At 40.0% G+C, this 20,625-nt stretch overlaps 1 protein-coding gene across 1 annotated transcript; it reads left to right on the plus strand.

The window, feature by feature from the left end:
- Window positions 1-1,724: 1,724 nt before the first annotated feature.
- RTCB (RNA 2',3'-cyclic phosphate and 5'-OH ligase) lies at window positions 1,725-20,420 on the plus strand. Its single transcript, XM_058568486.1, has 12 exons — window positions 1,725-1,879; window positions 3,491-3,569; window positions 4,748-4,815; window positions 6,449-6,548; window positions 8,587-8,743; window positions 10,331-10,487; window positions 11,508-11,667; window positions 13,031-13,206; window positions 13,740-13,928; window positions 14,613-14,723; window positions 16,335-16,454; window positions 20,131-20,420. Exons 1-12 carry the CDS (start codon window positions 1,787-1,789, stop codon window positions 20,236-20,238), a joined length of 1,518 nt encoding a protein of 505 aa, XP_058424469.1. The 5' UTR covers window positions 1,725-1,786; the 3' UTR covers window positions 20,239-20,420.
- Window positions 20,421-20,625: the final 205 nt, after the last annotated feature.

The raw sequence follows: 20,625 nt of genomic DNA on the forward strand, positions 1-20,625 counted from the left end.
AGTCTTCTTTCCCAAACTCTCAGGCACCTAGAGTGAAGCAGTGGGTTAAAGAGCTGAATGGGGGAGGGGGGTGTCTCCGTGTGTGTGTGGAGGGCGGATGTTTGAATGTGTGTTCATGTCTCAATGCACATTGTGTGTTCCTGTGTTTATAAGGCTCTGGGGCCAAGAGAGAGGCATGCACTTCAGATGAGGTGCATGAGAAACTCGCACGTACAGATTTGCCTCAGTTTCTATCAGTGGAGATCCCAGCCTTGTCAACGCTCTGGGGTTCTCCCCCTCCCGCCGCTTCCCTGCATATTGGATTTTATGTTTTATATTTACTATTACTGTCCCCTGTATTTAATTAAAATTGTTTTCTATCAGTGTCAACCTTGTCTTTTTATTTGAGAAATTTCCTGCCCTGGATTTTTTTTTTAATAAAATAAGACAGGAATAAGAGAAGAGAATTTAGTGTCTTTAACATGTACGAAAACTGAGGTTGTGCAGAATTCAAGGCTTGATTTTCAAAGGGAATACCTTGTCTCTTAGATGTTTCCAGTGAGAAACAGAGTGATAGCAGGAGACTCTGGAAGTTGTATCGCTTCTTTAAGTTTTAGGATGTTTTCCCTCCCAGATTAAATGAAATGGCAGTGCAGAGCACTAAACCTAGATAACTCGTAACTGATGATAGTAATGTTGTTAGAGCACCTAATCAGTGGGGCGAAAGTGGAGCAGAAGAGGAGGAAAGGGAAACCGATATGGATAATCTAAGAAATGAATAGAGAGCACTAACTTGGCTTTTGTGGCTCCGACAACCTGTGAGGGAAAAGAAGAGAGCTGTTTACTGGAGCGCTGACCACGCGCCAAGCCCTGTGCTGGTTACTACACGAGTGTCCTTTCATTTACTCTTTATAGTCCCTCTGCGAAGAATTATGAACTTTTACAGATGAGGAAACAAAGGTTAGGAGAGATTAATCACACAAAGCTGGTAAAGGGCAGAGGTAGAAACCGAATCCCAGTCTTTCTGATTCCAAAGTCGCTGTTCCTTACATGAAGTAGGACTAGAACCTAAAATCGCTTAAAGCTCACTTATTACTCTGAACAAGGGCCACTGTATAAAAGCATGATCATAGAGTACTTAGTCATCAAGAAGTGTGGACAGAAAAGCCCTGGCTATCCACAGGAACTGCGATTTACTCATTTTGGAGCGCAGATCTGGGCCATAATAGATGCTCCCGTAAGTGTTTGTTGTAATAAATGATAAACTGTCCCGTTTCCTTCTTTGGAAGGCTCTTTTCTAACAAAAAAGTTATTTAATGTGTATCCACAAATTCATTCTGAAACACTGCAAATTTTAGTTGTGGTATTTATTTAAACACGTTTCTCTTTCTCAGCTGCAGACATCTTTTTCCCCTCGGTGCTGGGATGAAACTCCCAAGACAGGTATTCATTAGAGCATTTGGACCTGATCCAGATTCAGTGCGTTTTTCAGTGCTGAAAAGCACTTCCAAAACGAGGAATAACTGGATCATACTAAAAACTACTGGATCTAGCTTAGCTTTTAGCCTAGAAGGGAATGACTAGCAAATATCCAAAAAGGTAAACACTAGACGGCTGTTTAACTTAACGAGAGAAAAGCGATTGGTGCGACGAGTTTCGAGCCTCGGCGCTTGCCGTCGCCCGTCCTGCCGCGGAGCCGGCCGCGCCTGCGCGCTGAGCTCCGGAAGGCGGTGATTCGTAAAGCCGGACAGCGCGGCAGCTGCTCTGGAAAGCCGAGCCGGGAGTTTTCGCCACCGTGGTCGCCGCCATGAGTCGCAGCTATAACGATGAGCTGCAGTTCTTGGACAAGATCAATAAAAACTGCTGGAGAATCAAGAAGGGCTTCGTGCCCAACATGCAGGTGAGGCGGGGGAGCAGGAGCGGGTGGCGGGGCCTTCCCGGCTGGGGTCCCGCGGCGCCTCCGTGCCAACCTGGCCGCCTCCTCGCCCTCCCGACGCCTGGTGGGCCGTGGGTGCGCCCCCGCCCCCGGCAGAGTTCCACCCCACCGCACCCCAGCCTGCTCTCCGGCCTCCGGGGTTGCCGACCCCGCCTCCCCACGGAAGAAGTCCCCAGACCACGAGGACCCGCAAGCGGAGTGTGTCTAGGGAATCGGAGTAAAGACGAGATGGGCGTTTGCAAAGCGTTTTCACCCATGAGTCTCATGAACGCATCGTAAGATGTGTTCCATTCCTGAGCCTCGGAGACATTAGTGCTCTTTTATTGGGTGGCACAGCCAGTCCCGGGGATGGTTGCTGGGACTGGGGCGCAGTTCCTCTGAGTCATGCTGGACGTTTAGGTGATGTTTCCAGACCTGTGTTCGCTGGACCAAGTTTTTAGCGTTCACTCATCCATGTGGGTTTCTAGTAAAACAGCCTTGTTCTTCGGAACAGCCTAGAAAATTCACAGGGCAGGGGGTTGTTTTTAATATTCGCTTTCCAGAAGGACCTTGAGGAACAGTCGGTGACACAGCTTCCTGTAGCTAATAAGAAACTCAGCCAGGACTTGGTGTCCAGTGCTCTTCTTTTCCTCTGACCGGATGATGTATTCCAGATGGAGACTTGGGAGCCCAATATCAGAGGGTTTGAGAGCCTGGGCTCCCTGTGTCTCTCAGGCTTCTTCTCCGTTTGTGCTTATTATTTTCCATTAAAGTGAAGAAAGAAGGCATTTAGGAGGTTTTCGTGCATATGTTGTTAAATGGTTTTTGAAATCACTTAAGGTGCCATGCAAGTGCACTGAAGGTTTATGATCCTGTTCTTGGTAAAAGTTCCTGATAGCAGCTCCTTCATGGTATTTGATCACTGATAAAAATGGTCTGGCCTTTGGTATTTACATAATTATGTTCTCTGTTGCCTTTTGTATGCCTCTATTGTTAAGCTTCTTTATTCTCTTAAAATTATGTAAATTGTAGAACTGAGCACACAGCTACATAGCTACATGTTAAAATTTTTTTACTCGTTATTTACCAAAGTGTAGATTTGTAAATCAGCGTAGGACACAAGAACATGAAATGTGCTGTTACCTTTAGCACACAAAAAGTACACTAAGGTCAGATGACTACATTGTTATGTTTACAATTTGAGTTTTTGGTTTGTCTGTTTCTACAAAACCCATTGATACTTTCGAAGCACAAGAGTGCTGGGACCTTGTGGCCTTAGTGAGAGTGTAGTTGGAAGACTTTTCTTTATCACACGCACAGAAAATATTTTACCTGTTGAATTCTTAAATGTGGCTTTGAGAGGAGAATTAACAAAACAATTTGTGAACTTGGCAAAATACATTTTTAAGATATATTTAAAGATGGGTACATCTTGTAGTTTTTGATAGGAAGTTTTCTGCCTATTTAAGGTAATGTGAAAGTGTTTTATAAAGAGTAAAGCAAAATGAATATTGCATACAGTGTTTATTTTCTGTCCGGTGCCTATACATCATGTTCATGTGCTCAGACATAGTTTTTCCTTTTCTTTGGTACCAGGTGGAAGGAGTTTTCTATGTGAATGATGCTCTGGAAAAATTAATGTTTGAGGAATTAAGGAATGCCTGTCGAGGTGGTGGTAAGTACATTTGCGTTTTACGTTGATAGTACAAGTGGTGTCTTCTCTGTGGTCTGAAAAAAATGGTAATTCAAATAATTATAATTTAAAAATACAAAAGGAATGACCAAGACTTGAAATGAGACCAAAAAAACTTACTTATTTGTGATCACATTGTTAGCCACCTGGCCTTGTAGAAATCATTTGGAGCTGGGTGGACCTGGTCGTTTTCACAGCTAACCTTGGACAGTAATACCAAGAACTACCATTTATTGTGCACTTGATATGTGCCAGGCACTTTACTAGCTGCTTTACATAAATTATCTTATGTAATTTTTAGAGTAACTCTAAGAAGAAGATATTATTATCTCCGTTTTACAGAAATGTAAGTCAAGGCTCAGTGAGGTTAAGTAATTTTAATTTGTCCAAGGTTGCACAGTTTCTCATGACAGAGCCAGAATTAAATCCACACGTGTCTGATTCCAAAATCTGTATTCTTAACCAGTACACTGGTTAGCCTCACTGGACTTCAGTTGTCTGTCTGTAAAAGAAAGTTTATTACACCTATTTGCAGAACTGTAGTGACATTTAGAGATAAATATATAAAGCTCTAATATAATGCTCTAACGGTGATGGTGGAATGGAAATCTAGTTTTAACCCTTTTAGTTTTTAGTTCAACAGACTAAGTCGCACCCCATTCCCCACCAGGGTATGCTGATGTGTCTAAAATGACAGCAACCAAGTGACAGAGCTAGGAGTAGAACTCCTAACTCTCAATCCAGTGTTTTCCCAGTTCTTCCACATTGCCCTTCTTTGTCACTTACAATAAAACCAGTGTTGATTTTTTTCTATAAATAATATGAACTATTGAAAAGAATACATTTTTTATATTGACAACATAATGTTTAATAGTTATGTTTTACATATCCCAGTACGGTGTTTGCAAGCAGCCCTGTTGCGGTCTGCACAGAACACTGACAGCATGTTTATGGTTATTCTAGTTGCCCTCACTAATTCCTGTGCGTGTGCTGCCTTCCAGAAGAGGCTCCCTCCCCGCTTCCATCTCAGACATCCTTTACATGCTTTGTTGTTTTAGTAGTCCTAACCACTACCCTTTCATTCAGTGTGATCTAGAAACATATGAATATACTAAAAATCAAATGTGTCCTCTTTTCTAATATTAAATTTTTGTCTTCAGGTGTTGGTGGCTTCCTGCCAGCCATGAAACAAATTGGCAATGTGGCAGCCCTGCCTGGGATTGTTCATGTGAGTTTGTGTTCAGAGCTTTAATCATTTATATTTTCTCTTAGTCTAGATGTTTGTTTAATGGATGAATGGCCACATCCAACTGACAGTGGTGTCTTTGAACGTCTAGAAATAACCATGGGACTTAAAGAACTAATTGAGTCTGGATAACTTCTTAGTTTCTAGTTGCCTTTGGCTAGAATCTATAAGCACTAGAGAACCTTGGAAGTAGTGTTTGTTTTCTTGTTTCTTTGTTCTAGTACATCTTTATTCTTAGATCATTGTACCACCATTGAAAGTTTCACTGTGGCCCATTCAAGAGGATGATTAGAGAAAGAATGGAAAAAAGTTTAAGGGTTAGGACTGAGGAGAGGGAGAAAGGACAGTATAGCTATTCTGGACATGATTGGAAAAGGAGGGCGGGGGCGATAACAAGGATAGAACTGGATGGTACAAGTGGGCCCCCTCCACAGTCTAACGTACCCATTCCACTATTAGAGGAAGATGTTAAAATAAATCCATTCAAGAGACCTGTTTTTTTTTCTTGCTGGGAAAGATTCTCTCTGAGCTAACATCTGTTGCCAGTCTTCCTCTCTTTTTTTTTTTCCCCTCTCCAAAGCCCTAGTACATAGTTGTATATTCTAGTTGTAGGTCCTTCTAGTTCTTCGATGTGAGCCGCTACCACAGCATGGCTACTGACAGACAAGTGGTATGGTTCTGTGCTCGGGAACTGAACCTGGGCCGCCGAAGCAGAGCATGCTGAACTTTAACCAATAGGCCATCAGGGCTGGGTCTCAAAAGACACTTTTTTTTTTTTTTTTGTGTGAGGAAGATTAGCCCTGAGCTAACATCCATGCTGATCCTCCTCTTTTTGCTGAGGAAGACTGGCCCTGAGCTAACATCTGTGCCAAGCTTCCTCCACTTTATGTGGGACGCCGCCACAGCATGACCTGACAAGCGGTGTGTTGGTGCACGGCCAGGTTCCGAACCCCAGGCCGCCAGCAGCAGAGCGCATGCACTTAACTGCTACACCACGGGGCCAGCCTCACAAAAGACACTTTTTGAGATCTTTATGCCAGTTACTATGCTTGGGGGAAAAAATGAAAAGATGTGGCTTGTGCATTTAAGGAACTCATAAGTGTCTAGGTGTCTATAATATATCCTTAACCATGTTTGACCTGCATCCTTCCTAGATCAGGATCCTTTTCTAGGCCCCAGATGTAGAAAGTATACAATATTCATAGCATCAAATGGATTACATTTGTCTATGATTGCTTAAACACTAAGGACCTGTATAAATTGGATATATTCCTCCTCAACCCAACACGACCACGATTTGTCAGTGTCTAAAGATCATCTTTAAAATGTAATAATACATTAAAGTTAGTATGTAGTCCTCCTATGTCACATTATACTGAAGCTTTTCTGCTTTCAGTTTCCTTAACGGTCAAATTTTATACAAAGGATTTTTCCTGCTGTATTTAGCTTTATAGTAGGAGTTTTTATAGCTAATTTCCACCAATAGAGAAAATTTCATGAACACAGAATTTTGATTTGGGGAAGACTTCAGTCCACAGCCTGTTTGAGAATTAGTATCAGGTCACCAGGGTGCCAGGTTGTGATGGCTGTATTTCATTTTCTCATTCTCTTGCAGCGATCCATTGGGCTTCCTGATGTCCATTCAGGTTACGGGTTTGCTATTGGGAATATGGCAGCCTTTGATATGAATGACCCTGAGGCAGTGGTATCCCCAGGTAAGGTCACTGTGCACGTCTCCTGTCAGCTGTTTGGCTTCTTTTTGTGTGTGCGCTTCTCAGTCTCATATTCTATTATTTCTTTTCCTCCCATTTACTGAGAGAATTAATTGTGACAGAGGCTGTTGAAGTATCAAGTAAAGCATACATTTATTGAAAATTATTTGGGCCCCTACTGTATACCAGGCACTATCTAGACATTGGGTAGAAGACAAACTGAAATACTTCCCTGGCAAATTATGTATCTTCTGTGTGTCGCAGTTACCTCTTGGGCAAATTGGAGCTAATGATGTTACTTACCACATAGCATTATTGTTAAGATTAAATGAGTTAAGATGTGTAAAATACTTAGAACAGTGCTAGGCACACAGGAAGTACTTGGTGAGTTTGCTTTCATTATTGTCATTATTACTCACCTCTATTTGTATACATCTTTTCTACTGTGGGGTGCTGTCACTGAAAATATTTTACTAGAAGTAATATCTTTGCTTTCAGAGTCTGAAAAAAAAGATGAAAGTTTAAATTATATCTTGAGAGTTCTGCCTGTAGCAATGGCGGTCAGGGTTGTTTAAGACCAATCGTCTGCCAAGAATAACAAGAAAGGCTGGATAAAATTTTTCAAAAATAAAACAAAAACAAAACACATCTATTTGAAAGCATACGAAAGCCGTTAAGGCAGTAAGAATTTGTGAGGCTAAGATCCAGAGGAAAAGTGTAATTACGTGAGCCCACCGTTTAGCACTGTTTTTCTCTTGAGGTAATGGCAGATTTCAATCTGTAAGGATATAGGTGATTTGAACAATCTGGGTAAAAAACTTGACATCTTGACCTCTAATATATGTGCATGCTTGTGTGTGCACACATTATGTGCATCCAAGAACTGTAGAATACACATTTTTTTCAAGTGCACACAGAATGTTTACCAAAATTGACCAAATGTCCATGCTGAGCCGTAAAGCAGATCTCAAATTTCAAAGCATTGAAATCATAGAGCAGCAGTTCTCAAATTTTTTGGACTCAAGACCCGTTTGTGTTCTTAAAAATTGTTGAGGGTTGATTTCAAAAGGTTTTATCAGTGTTTACCTTACTAGAAATTAAAACTGAGAAATTTTTAAAACGATACACAAGTACGTGTTTCGTTATCCATCAGAGCAAACAAGTTATCACATGTCATGTAGCCTTTGGAAAACTTCACTGTATACACAAGAGAATAAGTTTAAAAGGCCAAAATGTCTTAGCCTCATTATACAATTAGTCTTCTAGACCAGCAAGATCTCTGGACCACACTTAAGAACCACTGGTAGATATTTCTAACTTAATGTTAGAAATCATTAACAACAGTAACAACAAAAACTAGAAAACCCTCCCAAGTATTTATAAATTAAGCAATATGCTTTTAAATAACCCACAAGTCAAAAAAAATAATGGAAACTACAAAATAATGTTAACTACTGTTAATAAAAAATACTTATGTCTAAAAACTGTGGGTTACTGTTAATGCTATATTTAGATAGAAATACATAGCCTTAAATGCACAAATTAGAAAAGAAAAAGGCTAAAATATCATTGATCTAAGTATCTATCTCAAAAAGTTAGAGAAAGAACAACAAACTAAACCCAAAAAAGGTAGAAAGGTGGAAGTAATTAAAAGCAAAGTTAGTGAAATGATATACAATAGAAAGGATCAACAAAGCCGAAAGTTGGTTCTTTGAAAAGACTAATAGAATTCATAAATTGCCAACAAGAGTAATCAAGAAAAAAAGAGAAACACATAATTCACATTTTAATCTCTAGTCTAGATGTTACTCATTGTTCATTATTGCCTCCCTGGCCTACAGAGTACCTTTAATATGTGTGTTACTTTAAATTGTTTTGATGTCATCAGACTTTACCTCAGAGAACCACTTTGTTGGCTACTTTAAAACATAGTTGTCTTTAAAAGGATGGCTATCTTTTAAACCCTATATTAATGGTGGGACCGTAGGTAACAATGCCCTACCTGATTTTGCCAGTATCTGACTAACTTTTCTCTCTGAAGGTGGCGTCGGATTTGACATCAACTGCGGTGTTCGCTTACTCAGAACCAATTTAGATGAAAGTGATGTGCAGCCTGTGAAGGAGCAGCTTGCCCAAGCTATGTTTGACCACATTCCTGTTGGAGTGGGATCAAAAGGTGTCATCCCAATGAATGCCAAGTAAGAGCACAAGTTTCCAGTAAATAGAGTGAGAGCGATAATACCCACATGACCCTCACACTTAGTTCCAGTAGGACTCTGAGGAGATGGGGGTTGTTCAGTCACTTTTCAGGAAGTAGTAATGAATTGGTTTTTTAAGCATGAAGTCCAGCCCATTTATTATAGATATTAGTCAATGGATGTTCATTGTAACAGCCTTTGACCTATAGTAGAATTTAGAATAATATCCACTGACATTTATTGAGCGCTTCTTTGTGCAAGGCACTGTGCTATAGTATACGTGTATCATATCATTTTGTCTAGATAATAACCCTAATATCCCTAATTTACAAGAGAGGAAGCTGTAGTTTAGAGAGGTAATAGTAAATAAGCTAGTAAGTAAAGTTAGGATTCGAACTAAAGATGCTTTGGCTTCAGAGGCTGTATTCTGAACCCACTGCCTTTTTTCAGTGAATCGTTATTTATCCATGACCTTCCTTTTGGAATGATAGCACTGAATGTCTTCTTCGACTAAGATGTTATATATTTCCAAAGTAGAGAAATATAAGGCTACAGCATAACTGCCTTTGCGATAGCCATTGACTGTACTGTGTCATAGTTCATGTAAAGCTGTGCACCTTAAACTTTGCAGAAGGGTGTGCTTAACAAGTATGTTTCTTTAACATCTTCTGTTCTATCTTTAAAATTCATGTGAATTTTGCATTCTGTTCAAATTTATGTACATACATTAATATTAAAGTGTTTTTAGCTATTACCTGTCACATTATACAACTCCCCTCCAACAAAAAAAGAAACTTGGAATAAAATTGATACACTCGGAAGATACTCATTCTGTGGTTTCATGTGGTCCCTGACATGTAGTCCCTGACGTATATTCCAAGCCCCACTTGGAAAAGCATACCTGGAAAATATAAATTCCAAGCATCTTTACAAATATTTTAGATAGGAATTGTGTCCTAAATCTCTCCTGGTAGTGTTTTGGAAGAGGGGTGGACCTTAGATGAAGATCAAAGCTTTTTCCTTCTAGGAGTTTAATGTATTGTGTACCTCAGCTTCAAAATGCAGGTGCAATGAAGCCACATACTACTTCTGTGAAGAGGGGAATAGACCTTAAAATTTAACCTGTGTCACCTGAGAACATGTAGATAGCTTTATTTATTATTTGACTGTAATTTTTCATAAATTATTAATGAAGGCCAGTAGCTGTGGTAAAGTTAGTGGTAGATAGTGATATTTTATTATGGTTATCAATTTTCTTTATACTTAATCACCACCTTATTGAATTCAGGATCAGAGAGTCAAATCTAATGTAAATAAGATTTGAAAAGTACAGGGGGCTGTATAAATGTCCAGAATGATAATCATCTCTAATAGGGCATTTACTATGTAATATTGCAATTATTTATGTAACTGCTTGTCTCAAAAAACTAGAATTGCTAAGAGCATAAACTGTATCTAGCACAATGCCAGGTACACAGGCAGTAGTCAGTATATGTAGCGTTATCTTCTGCCTTTTTGAGAAGTGATCGTCCTTAGATTTTGTTCTGCCTTGGCTCTGAAATGACCAGCACCTTATTACTCACTCAGAGACCTGGAGGAGGCTTTGGAGATGGGTGTGGACTGGTCCCTCAGAGAAGGCTATGCCTGGGCTGAAGACAAGGAGCACTGTGAGGAGTATGGAAGGATGCTGCAAGCTGACCCCAATAAGGTCTCTCCAAGGGCTAAAAAAAGAGGCCTTCCTCAGGTAACACTTTCTTTGGAGGGATGACATGTTCATTTTTTTAATATTTTTTTGTTGGGGGAAAAGTCTGTCTTCTATGTAGCAAATACAGCCCCAGGTTTTTTCACATTATATCAAAAAGAACACAAATTTGTTTGTTTATGGCTCCTTCTTACTCTTAAAAAGCTATCAGGAGCTTGCAGATGTTCATAAAATAAAACAAAATATGGTGAATTAGAGTGGATGGGAGGAAAATAGGATATGATTATAAGACTTAAAAAAATTGCATATATGTTCATACTTGGACAGTCTACACATTTGGCTGAAAGTTTTCTGGGGTCTAAGATGAAAAGAGATACCTTGTCAGTTCACGGTGTCTATGAGATAAGAATATACCAGATGTTTGAAATTTACAGCTAATTGTGTGTAATTGTGATGGCTTTGCCACTAATTCACAGTGACCTTGAGCAAGCCTCTTGTGCCTCTCTGGGTCTTGTTTTCTCATCTGAAAATTGGGATAGTTAAAACGGGCAACCCCTAAAGGCTCTTCAGCACCGCCATTCTCTGGTTCCCAAAATCGTCTGTTAACTCCAGTTATGGGGTATATTCTTTCAGTGATGGATAATGCAGGGTGTCAGTGAACTCATGGATGTTTCAGAAATCATTTAAACTTGGACCTTGTGTAAGAGTCAGCATTCACCAGAGTTCATCCCAAAATTTGACCCTTGTCTCCACAATGTTTAAAACGTCCTATGAGCCGTAAGATGGTCTGAGTTCGGGTTTATGAAGCTTTTAATATGTGTCTACCTCAAGGAGATAATAATACAGTAAACTTCAGAGGCTGCTCTACATTATTTTTGTTGTGTGGAATATTGCTTTAAATGAATGAAGCATTTCTAAGGCTTAGAAATTTTTTTATTACGTAAAACACTGTTTGGTTATTTTTTTGTTGTTATTCGTTGTTTTTACCTATTTGCTTTTTAAATGGATTTTTTTTTTTAACTGGAATAGAAGCTATTTTATCAGACATTCTTACATTTGCAGTTGGGGACCCTGGGAGCAGGCAACCACTATGCAGAAATCCAGGTTGTGGATGAGATTTTCAATGAGTATGCTGCTAAGAAAATGGGCATCGACCATAGAGGACAGGTGTGTGTGATGATCCACAGTGGAAGCAGAGGCTTGGGCCACCAAGTAGCCACAGGTATATTCTGGACCTCATTTTTGTCTTGGTGTTAAAATATACATTTTATGGGGAACTGTATAGAGATTTAAGAGAGAAAGCTCTGTAACTATACTGTGTACGTTTTTACCCTGGTTCTCCTAATTACCAGTGTGACCTTGAACAACTTAACCTCACTGGGCCTTAACTTCCTTGTCTGAAAAAAATGGGAACGACGATTATTTCATATGGTATTGTCGTAGGAGATTAAATGAAATAATATATGTAAAGAACTTGCATCAGTGCCTGACACTTAGTAAGAACTCAGTACATATTGGCTCTGTTGATTATGTTTACTTGGCTCTGTTTATTATGTCTTTCTACCTGGCCTTGAAAGAGCAAGAAATACCTTAAATTATAGAGTATATGATGTATGCAAATATATCGTAGATACCTATACCGCAAGATTACGTGTTATAGTGGATTCAGTGAGGAAATAGTGCAAGGACTCTGCCCCCAAATTGTCTCATGAGAGAGGTGTCATGTTCATTAAAAAGAAAAAGTAAAGCCAGAAGGTAGTAATTGATAAAATAGAAGAGACAAATTGTTTAGGAAACAGACACATAACGTTCACAGTTTGGACAATCACACGTGAAGGACATTTATGACCAAAAGACAGCATGAACAAAAGCAGAAGGCAGGGAAATAGTGGGAAGGTCATTTTGGATGATTTGTAGGATGTGTGAAAGGATTTATGAATATATGAAAAGTTACATAGACACATGGAAATTATTATAAACTTTAAATTGTGTATGATAGTTCATCCTTGTATGTACATTTTATCCTATGGGAATTTAATAATTTGTGCCAGCCTGAGCTATTGGAATATTTAATCTAGCAAATATATGGAGCATTGACTAGTATTTCTGAACTTTTTGCTGAGTACTTCTCTACACTTTGTCATGGTTTTCACTTTCCTGCAGAAGATCTAGCAACTTGTCAGCAGCTCTTTTATATTAAGTCCCTAAGAATTATTTTTAAAAAACCATGATGGTAATAAAATGTATTCTACTACTTCTGTTCTCATTCATTCACTTGCGAGGAAAGGAGTAACTAAGACCATGTTGTTGCTGTTCATGTACACATCTCATTCCCTTACAAGTTCCTAGAGGGCACATACTGTCTTTGTAGCCCACGTAACTTGTGTCACAGCTCTGACAGAGAAGATTCTCCATAAGTATGTCTTGACCAAGCAAATACATGAACTCAGAAACACTTTAAAAGGAAAGTTGTGTTTTACTTGTTTTTTCATGGAATGGGTTTGAATGTAGCCTACCTTTCTGCAGTAAATCTGAATTATAAAGGGAAAGCTGGCTGGTTTGGACTTGCGCCTCTCTTGTTCCAGATGCACTGGTAGCTATGGAAAAAGCCATGAAGAGAGACAAGATTATAGTCAATGACCGTCAGTTGGCTTGTGCTCGAATCGCTTCCCCAGAGGGTCAGGACTATCTGAAGGGAATGGCAGCAGCTGGGAACTATGCCTGGGTCAACCGCTCCTCCATGACCTTCTTAACCCGTCAGGTACAGTTGAAGTTGCTCTTCTGTTCTAAGTTATTCATGGTGAAGTTAAGTGCTTTAAAGCATAGTATAGTCAAATCAAAGCCTCTAGACTCTGGTTTTAGAAATTTATGTAATAAATATTTAAGATATTGGCAAAGTGTCCAAGCTTTTGGTGTCTCCTTAAACTAAATCAGCAGGGTATCAGGCATGGGGAGTAAGGGAAGAAGAGAAGCCAGAATTATTCCTAGGTTTGCCTTGAGCTGCAGAGGTTAGAAGTGGCGTTCACCAAGATTCAGAAGGCTAAGGAAGAAGCAGTTCTGAAGGATGGCATCAAGAGTAGCCAAGCAGCTTTTCATCCAAAGTTGGAATTTATGGAGTGGAATTTGCTATGTGGTCTAAAAGACAGTTTTTGTCCCTTACATGAAGATTAGTAATACTGCTGTTTCTGAATTCTTAAAGCCCTCACTCCCTTCGGGAACAGACTAGCTGAAATCAGTCAGATAAGTTCTAAAGAGCTGGTTCTGGCTGCTTTTAACTTCAGCTTTTTCTCTTAGGCTTTTGCCAAGGTCTTCAACACAACCCCTGATGACTTGGACCTACACGTGATCTATGATGTTTCTCACAATATCGCCAAAGTAGAACAGCATGTGGTGGACGGGAAGGAGCGGACGCTGTTAGTACACAGGAAGGGATCCACCCGAGCTTTCCCTCCTCACCATCCCCTCATTGCTGTGGATTACCAAGTACGTACTAAGCCATTTGTGGTTTTAAGCAATGGGGGCATGATTTAGATAGTTCTAAATATGGATGAATTTAAACAGGAAAGCAGCAATTGTGAAAAGAAAATAATCTGTCATCCGTAAAAACAGTGATTTCCAGTCTTCTCTGAAGCAGTGACTGCCCCGTCATCTGGGCTCGCAGTGTGCTGTCCAAAAAGTGCTGCATGGAGAATATTGTACTTAATTAAGATGAATTAAGGTTATCTTTTCAAAGCCTTTGAGTGATTGGAAAATAATTACGATTAAACTCAGTCTTTCATTTTTCTTATCCTTCTGGTGTCTGGCTGTGATAGAGTTAGAAAGACCCTTAGCCTGCTCCCATCTCGCAAATGAGGAAACCGAAGCTGGAGAGGGCAGGCGCCCTGCTCAGGATGTTCTTCCTGCGAACGTTTCCCTGCATCTTTGAATTTTGCTTTGCTCTTAGATTGAGTTTGTCATCTGCTGCCTTCCTGGTCCTCACATTTTCACTCTCTTCCTCTTCTCTCCCCTCTCAATTATCAAAGAATGAAAATAACGTCATAATGTAGTTGTGAGAACAATGCGTTTTAGAGGCCCAGGTTTCTCCCACGGTCCTCCAATGCAAAGGAAAATCTAAATCTCAGGCATAAAAAGCTCATTTTAACACGTTTGATTTGTGTGCATCCTCAGCTTACTGGACAACCAGTGCTCATTGGTGGCACCATGGGAACCTGTAGTTATGTTCTTACTGGCACTGAACAGGGCATGACTGAGACCTTTGGAACAACCTGTCATGGAGCGGTAAGGAAAAGAGAAACTTACTTAGAAATGCTGCCTTCAGTTTAGTCATTGTTTTGCATTTTGACAGGTAAATGTACTTGATTGAGCATTAACAAATTAGAGGTTTGGGTCTGTTTTATCTTCTACGTGAATTTATTTCCATAATATATGCTGCCTGGTGACCAACTGAGGTCACCTAGTATCTGTACCTTAGTGGGGTCGTGGTAGGGCCAGGGACTGTTCCTCATCTCTGCAAGGGCACAAAATCCAGACTGAGAAATTGTCATACTAGCATAACTGATAGAACTTTAACTGATGCAAATGTGCATCACAGCTTATCTCAGCAATTTACCAGACCTAGTAATTTGCATAATTTATTCCTTATTGAGTGGGTTCACTGAAGATTTGGGGGATATGCCCTATTTGCAAATCAGAGCCCATGTGTAGATTGCACACCTATTTTAACATATTGCCTCTTATCTTCTAAGCCAGGGGTTGGTAAACTTTTTCTATAAAGTGTCAGGCAGTAAATATTTTAGGGTTTTCGGGCCACATGGTCTCTGTAGCAGCTATTTGATTGTGCCATTGTAGTGAAAAAGCAGCCATAGACAATACATAAACAAATGGGCGTTGCTGTGTTGCAATAAAACTTTATTTACAAAAACAGGTGGTAGGCTAGATTTGGCCCAAGAACCAGTTTGCCAACCCCTATTCTAAGCCATCAGAGTGCTTAGCTAGTGATGGAGTGGAAAATAGAAACTGTCTAGAATACCTTCTCATAGGACAGACACTCACAAATATATTTAACCACACTTTTTTCTCTGATCCTTTCTCATTTCCAGCTGCCTCCCAACTCCTAGTTTTAACCCACTGATCAAAACCAGGGTCATCCCACACATACACATTAGTAATGTCTGGGGGCATTTTTGATTGTCACAGTGGAGGAGGGGAGTTGTGCTACTGGCAGGATGCTGCTAAATATCCTATAATGTACAGGACAGTCCCCACAACAAAGAATTATCTGGTCCAGAACTTCGGTAGTGCTCAAGTGGAGAAACTGTTTTATAATTTTATTTATTTTTTTTTTTCCCCAAAGCCCCAGTAGATAGTTGTATGCCATAGCTGCACATCCTTCCAGTTGCTGTACGTGGGACGCGGCCTCAGCATGGCCGTTAGAAGCGGCGCGTAGGTGCGCGCCCGGGATCCCAACCGGGGCCACCAGCAGCAGAGTGCGCGCACTTAACCGCTAAGCCACGGGGCCGGCCCTGAGAAACTGTTTTAAATTGCAGAGAGCACAAAGGTTTTGTGATGACATACTGTTTACAATTAAAAATTAGTATACTTTTACTGAATTGATAATTAATAGTAGTTAGAAACACAAAACTAAATCTTGAAATACTAAGTGCTTTGTATAGATGGAAATTTGTTTTCCAAAAGGATATGATGAGGCTTATAACAAAAGGCACATAATAAGGTTGATAAAATAGAAAAAGATGTTTTTTAACTCTTTTTTAGTTTAAAAAGAAGTCAAGGAAAAAGCATATAATCCTAAGGATTTAAATAATTGCTGGGATTGAACATAAATTGTAGCTCAGAATTTATAAAGTGAAGTTTATTCCTTTCTTATTCCAGGGCCGTGCATTGTCTCGAGCAAAATCTCGACGTAATTTAGATTTCCAGGATGTCTTAGACAAATTGGCAGATATGGGAATTGCAATCCGTGTTGCCTCACCCAAACTGGTTATGGAAGAGGTAAGTGAAATTTTGATAAATATTCAGTGTAAAATTGTTTATGATTTATGCCAGTTCACTGGCAGAGACAGCAATTTTTGGTATTGCTAACAGAAGTTGTTGTTTTTAAAATAACCTCAATTACAGTTTATCATTGTCTTCTCTTTTGTTTGGAGATTAATTATGAGACAAATCCATAAGAATAATTTTTCTTTTTGTGTATAGTCTCTGTCTACATATTAAGCTTTAAAATAGTTTGAGCTGACTCATTTTAACCTTTCTTTTGCACAGCTATATACTTACGTTTAAATTGGAAAGCAGATTTGAAAAAGCAGGGGGAAAATGTTTGGGGAAACAGTTTTGTTTGATTCACAAGGGAGCAAAGATTTTGTTTAAATTATATGTATGTATCTGTACACATATGTACATATTTAAATTAGAACCAACATAACTCATTTAAAAAGTTTAAGAGAAAAGAAGTAGTCATCCAGAAACTCAGTGCCCTAATATTTACCTCCTTTTGTAGGATATTTATTGCCATTTTTTTTCCCCTAAATGCTTTTTTTAAACTAGTTATAATCATAGTTTACAAACATTTTGTAGTACTTTTTTTAATTTAGCACATTTTTATAAAATTGTTTGTGTCACTTTCTAATGATTGCTCAGTACCCATATTGGACATTTAAGAAGCTTCCAAATTTTTGCTACTAAAAAATTAAGTTGTAGTGAGTGTCTTCATGCATGAAGCTTTTTTCCCAGATGTTTTAATAATTAGAGTGAAATCCCAAAAGTAGGATTACAGAGTCAGAGTATGACAAAACCTTATTTTTTAATAACTATTAACTTTTCCCCTGATTTTAAGAATAACATGTTTAAATTAAGAGGTTTTGGAAAATACAAAGAAGAAAACAGAAACCATCTAGAGTTCCACCAGCCAGAGATAAGCTCTATTAACATTTGGTATATTTTTTACTTGCATGTTTTACAAATGATTTTTTTCATTCACTCATTCAGCTAATACTTATGAAATATCTGCTATAGGTACTGTTCTAGATGCTGGGGATACTGCAGTGAACAAAACTAGCATAAATCCCTTCCTTGTGAAACTTACCAAATGTAAAATGTATAGTGTTAAATGTATAGTGATAGTTAGATGACGATAAGTACTACAAAGTAAAAATGGCGGGCTGGCCCCGTGGCTTAGCGGTTAAGTACATGCGCTCCGCTGCTGGCAGCCCGGGTTTGGATCCCGGGCGCGCACCGACGCACCGCTTCTCCGGCCGTGCTGAGGCCGCGTCCCACATACAGCAACTGGAAGGATGTGCAACTATGACATACAACTATCTACTGGGGCTTTGGGGGGGAAATAAATAAATAAATAAAATCTTTAAAAAAAAAAAAAAAAGAAGTAAAAATGGCCAGGAGGACAGAGAGCAGTTGGGGGTGGATACAGTTCTGATAGGGTGTAGTGAGGTGATGTTTGAGTAGGGACCTCAAGGGAATGAGGGAACAGGCTGTGTGGGGATCTAGGGGGAAGCTTTCTAGGCAGAGAGAACAGCAAGTGCAAAAACTGTGAGGTGAGATTATGCTTGGATGTTCAAGAAGCAGCAAGGGGGCCAGTGTGACAAGAGCAAGCAAGAGTGAGATGAGGTTAGAGTTAGGGGGCACCACATCATGTGGGTCTTTTGTCTTTTCTTTTACAAAAAGATTTTTGCTCTGACTCTGAGTGAGATGATGGGAAGACATTGGAGAATTCTGAGCAGAAGAGTAACATGATCTGACTAAATGCGTTTGCATGCTGATGAGAAGAATCTAGAAGAGAGATTGATGATGGGAAAAAGAGGAGGGAATTACTGGAGCAGTGTCGTCGAGTAGATGAGAGGAGATGGGATCTGGTGCACAAGTGGATGAGGTTGGTCTTTGCTAGGAGCTCAGATAATTCAACCTTAATAAAAAAGAGAAGGTACAGATGCAGGTAGTCAGGAAAGATGGTGCGAGTTTATGGAGATTCTGTTCTGGTTGTTTCTATTTTCAGTGTAATAGGAAGTAGGGCCAGCAACTGAGAGTGAGGCTGCAGGAGAAAGTATGATACAGTCATCTAAGAGACAGAAAGAGGAATTGGCCTCGTGAAATTTTTGGTGATTGCCAGACAGCACCAAGGGCCCACTTTGGGCTAAATTCAGTGGTTAGGTGTTTTTTTCAACTACATTCAACTGTGTGGCTGCAGGCATGAAATCGATGTTGAGTTACCTTTAATCAGGGTTGCAAGTATGGCACAGTGAAAGAAGTAGGGTTCTTGAGGGTGTTGCAAAGGGATCGTAAGTCTCATGGGGTTAAAGGATTGTTGGAGATGGAGCATAAGGGGGAGGGAGCTGGAAACCTGGGCTGTGATCAGGAGCCTGGGTACTTGAAACTGAGATTATAGAGGAGTTGTAATCATAGATAATGACAAGTTCTGGGGTATGACCCTGGAAGTGAGTGGCTGAGGTAACAGGCATTGAAAGAGCAGAAATCAAGGAAGTAAGAAGCCACGGTACTGAAAGGATTGTCTTGTGGATTCTGAAATCACTCAGAACTAGAGCAGGAGAGAGTGACAGTGAACCAGGAACTAGAAATCTTCAAGTAATGATGGGGAGTGATTCAGACTCCAGCAGAGAACTGCAACAAGAAGAGGTAGTATAAATGAAGGTGGTGTAAATGAAGACTGCAGGACTCAAAACTGGGAGTGCTTAGGGAGGACGGACAGAGAATGGTCTGGAAGGATCTGTGAAGAGCAGGGACACCTGTCCCGCTTCTGGGCCTAAGGGCATGACCCAATTTGGGAGAGAAAATAGCTACCACTTCAGAAAGTTGGAGGCAGAAGTAATATCCTCAGGGGAGATCCATGTTTCAGCAGGAACAAGAAAATGAAGGGAATGTTCGAAGAAGGGAAGAAGGAGGGGATTCTGCTCTTGACTCAGTGGAAAAGTTTCAGAAATTGGAAGGGATGGGAGATGGGCTAGAAAGGGGTATGTACAGAGCCCTGTGGGAATCAGTCTGGGAGGCCTAAGATTCCTGTGTTGACATGAATGGGGATAAAGGGTGTGTGTGATGAGATTCGTTCTGATGGTGGCAAGACGGTGAGCGTGGGTAGGAATGCAGGGGGAAGGTCTGCTAGAAACAGAAATAAATTGTGTGTGTACATAAATATACACATATATACATACACACATATAGTGTTAGTGGTAGTTTACTAACTCTTCCTTATTGTGAAGGTCATACATGTTCATTTCAGGAATTTTGACCACTGTAGAAATATATAAAGAAAGAAAATCAGAATTGCCAATAACTCCACCATCCAAAGATAATTACCACTAACAGGATGGTTTGGTTTATTTCCTTCCAATGAGGTATTGGTGTGTATGTTTCATTTAGTTACATCTACTGCTTTTCCTAGTTATACAAGTGAGATATATTCTTTGGGGAAATTTTGAGAAATACAGAAAAAATATAAAACTAAATGAGAGTGTTTATCTTACTATGCCCTTAAAGCACTGAGCTCTTAATCATCTTTTTAATCTTTGCTTATTTGATAGGCAAAAAACAAAAACCCTCAGTATTGTTTTAATGTGCATTTCTTGAATTACAAGTGAAGTTTAATGCCTTGAAAGATTCCATCTTACCTAGACTTTTACAATGTGTAACTCCTCCCCTGCAGGCTCCTGAGTCCTATAAGAATGTGACCGATGTCGTGAACACCTGCCACGATGCAGGGATCAGCAAGAAGGCCATTAAACTGAGACCGATTGCTGTCATCAAGGGATAGAACGCTGACCGTGGCCACCAGACACCACTGACCCTCACTGACGTGGACGTGGACTGAAACGCTCCTCAGACATCAGCCTTGACAGACCTGACAAGTTCCAGAGTGTGCAGCCGTAACTGCCCGTTCCAAAATGGCTGCCGCTGGGGCTGCCACCTCAGCAGCCAGTGTTGTAAAACAGCCTTCTGGGGAGGGGTGTTGCCCCCCTCATCGCCCACAGACTTCTAGCAAAACCTGTTAGGAGGCGGGGACAGGTTAAGAAACCGCCTCACTCGGCCACACAAGTCCTTAATCGTCAGAGTGAACTTCTTTACACAAGCTCTGCTTACAGCCCCAGAGATGTCATGAAGAGTATTTTATTAAATAGGAAGGTTTTGGAATGTTGTCCTT

Source organism: Diceros bicornis, chromosome 25, assembly GCF_020826845.1.
Source record: "Diceros bicornis minor isolate mBicDic1 chromosome 25, mDicBic1.mat.cur, whole genome shotgun sequence".
Lineage (NCBI taxonomy): Eukaryota > Metazoa > Chordata > Mammalia > Perissodactyla > Rhinocerotidae > Diceros > Diceros bicornis.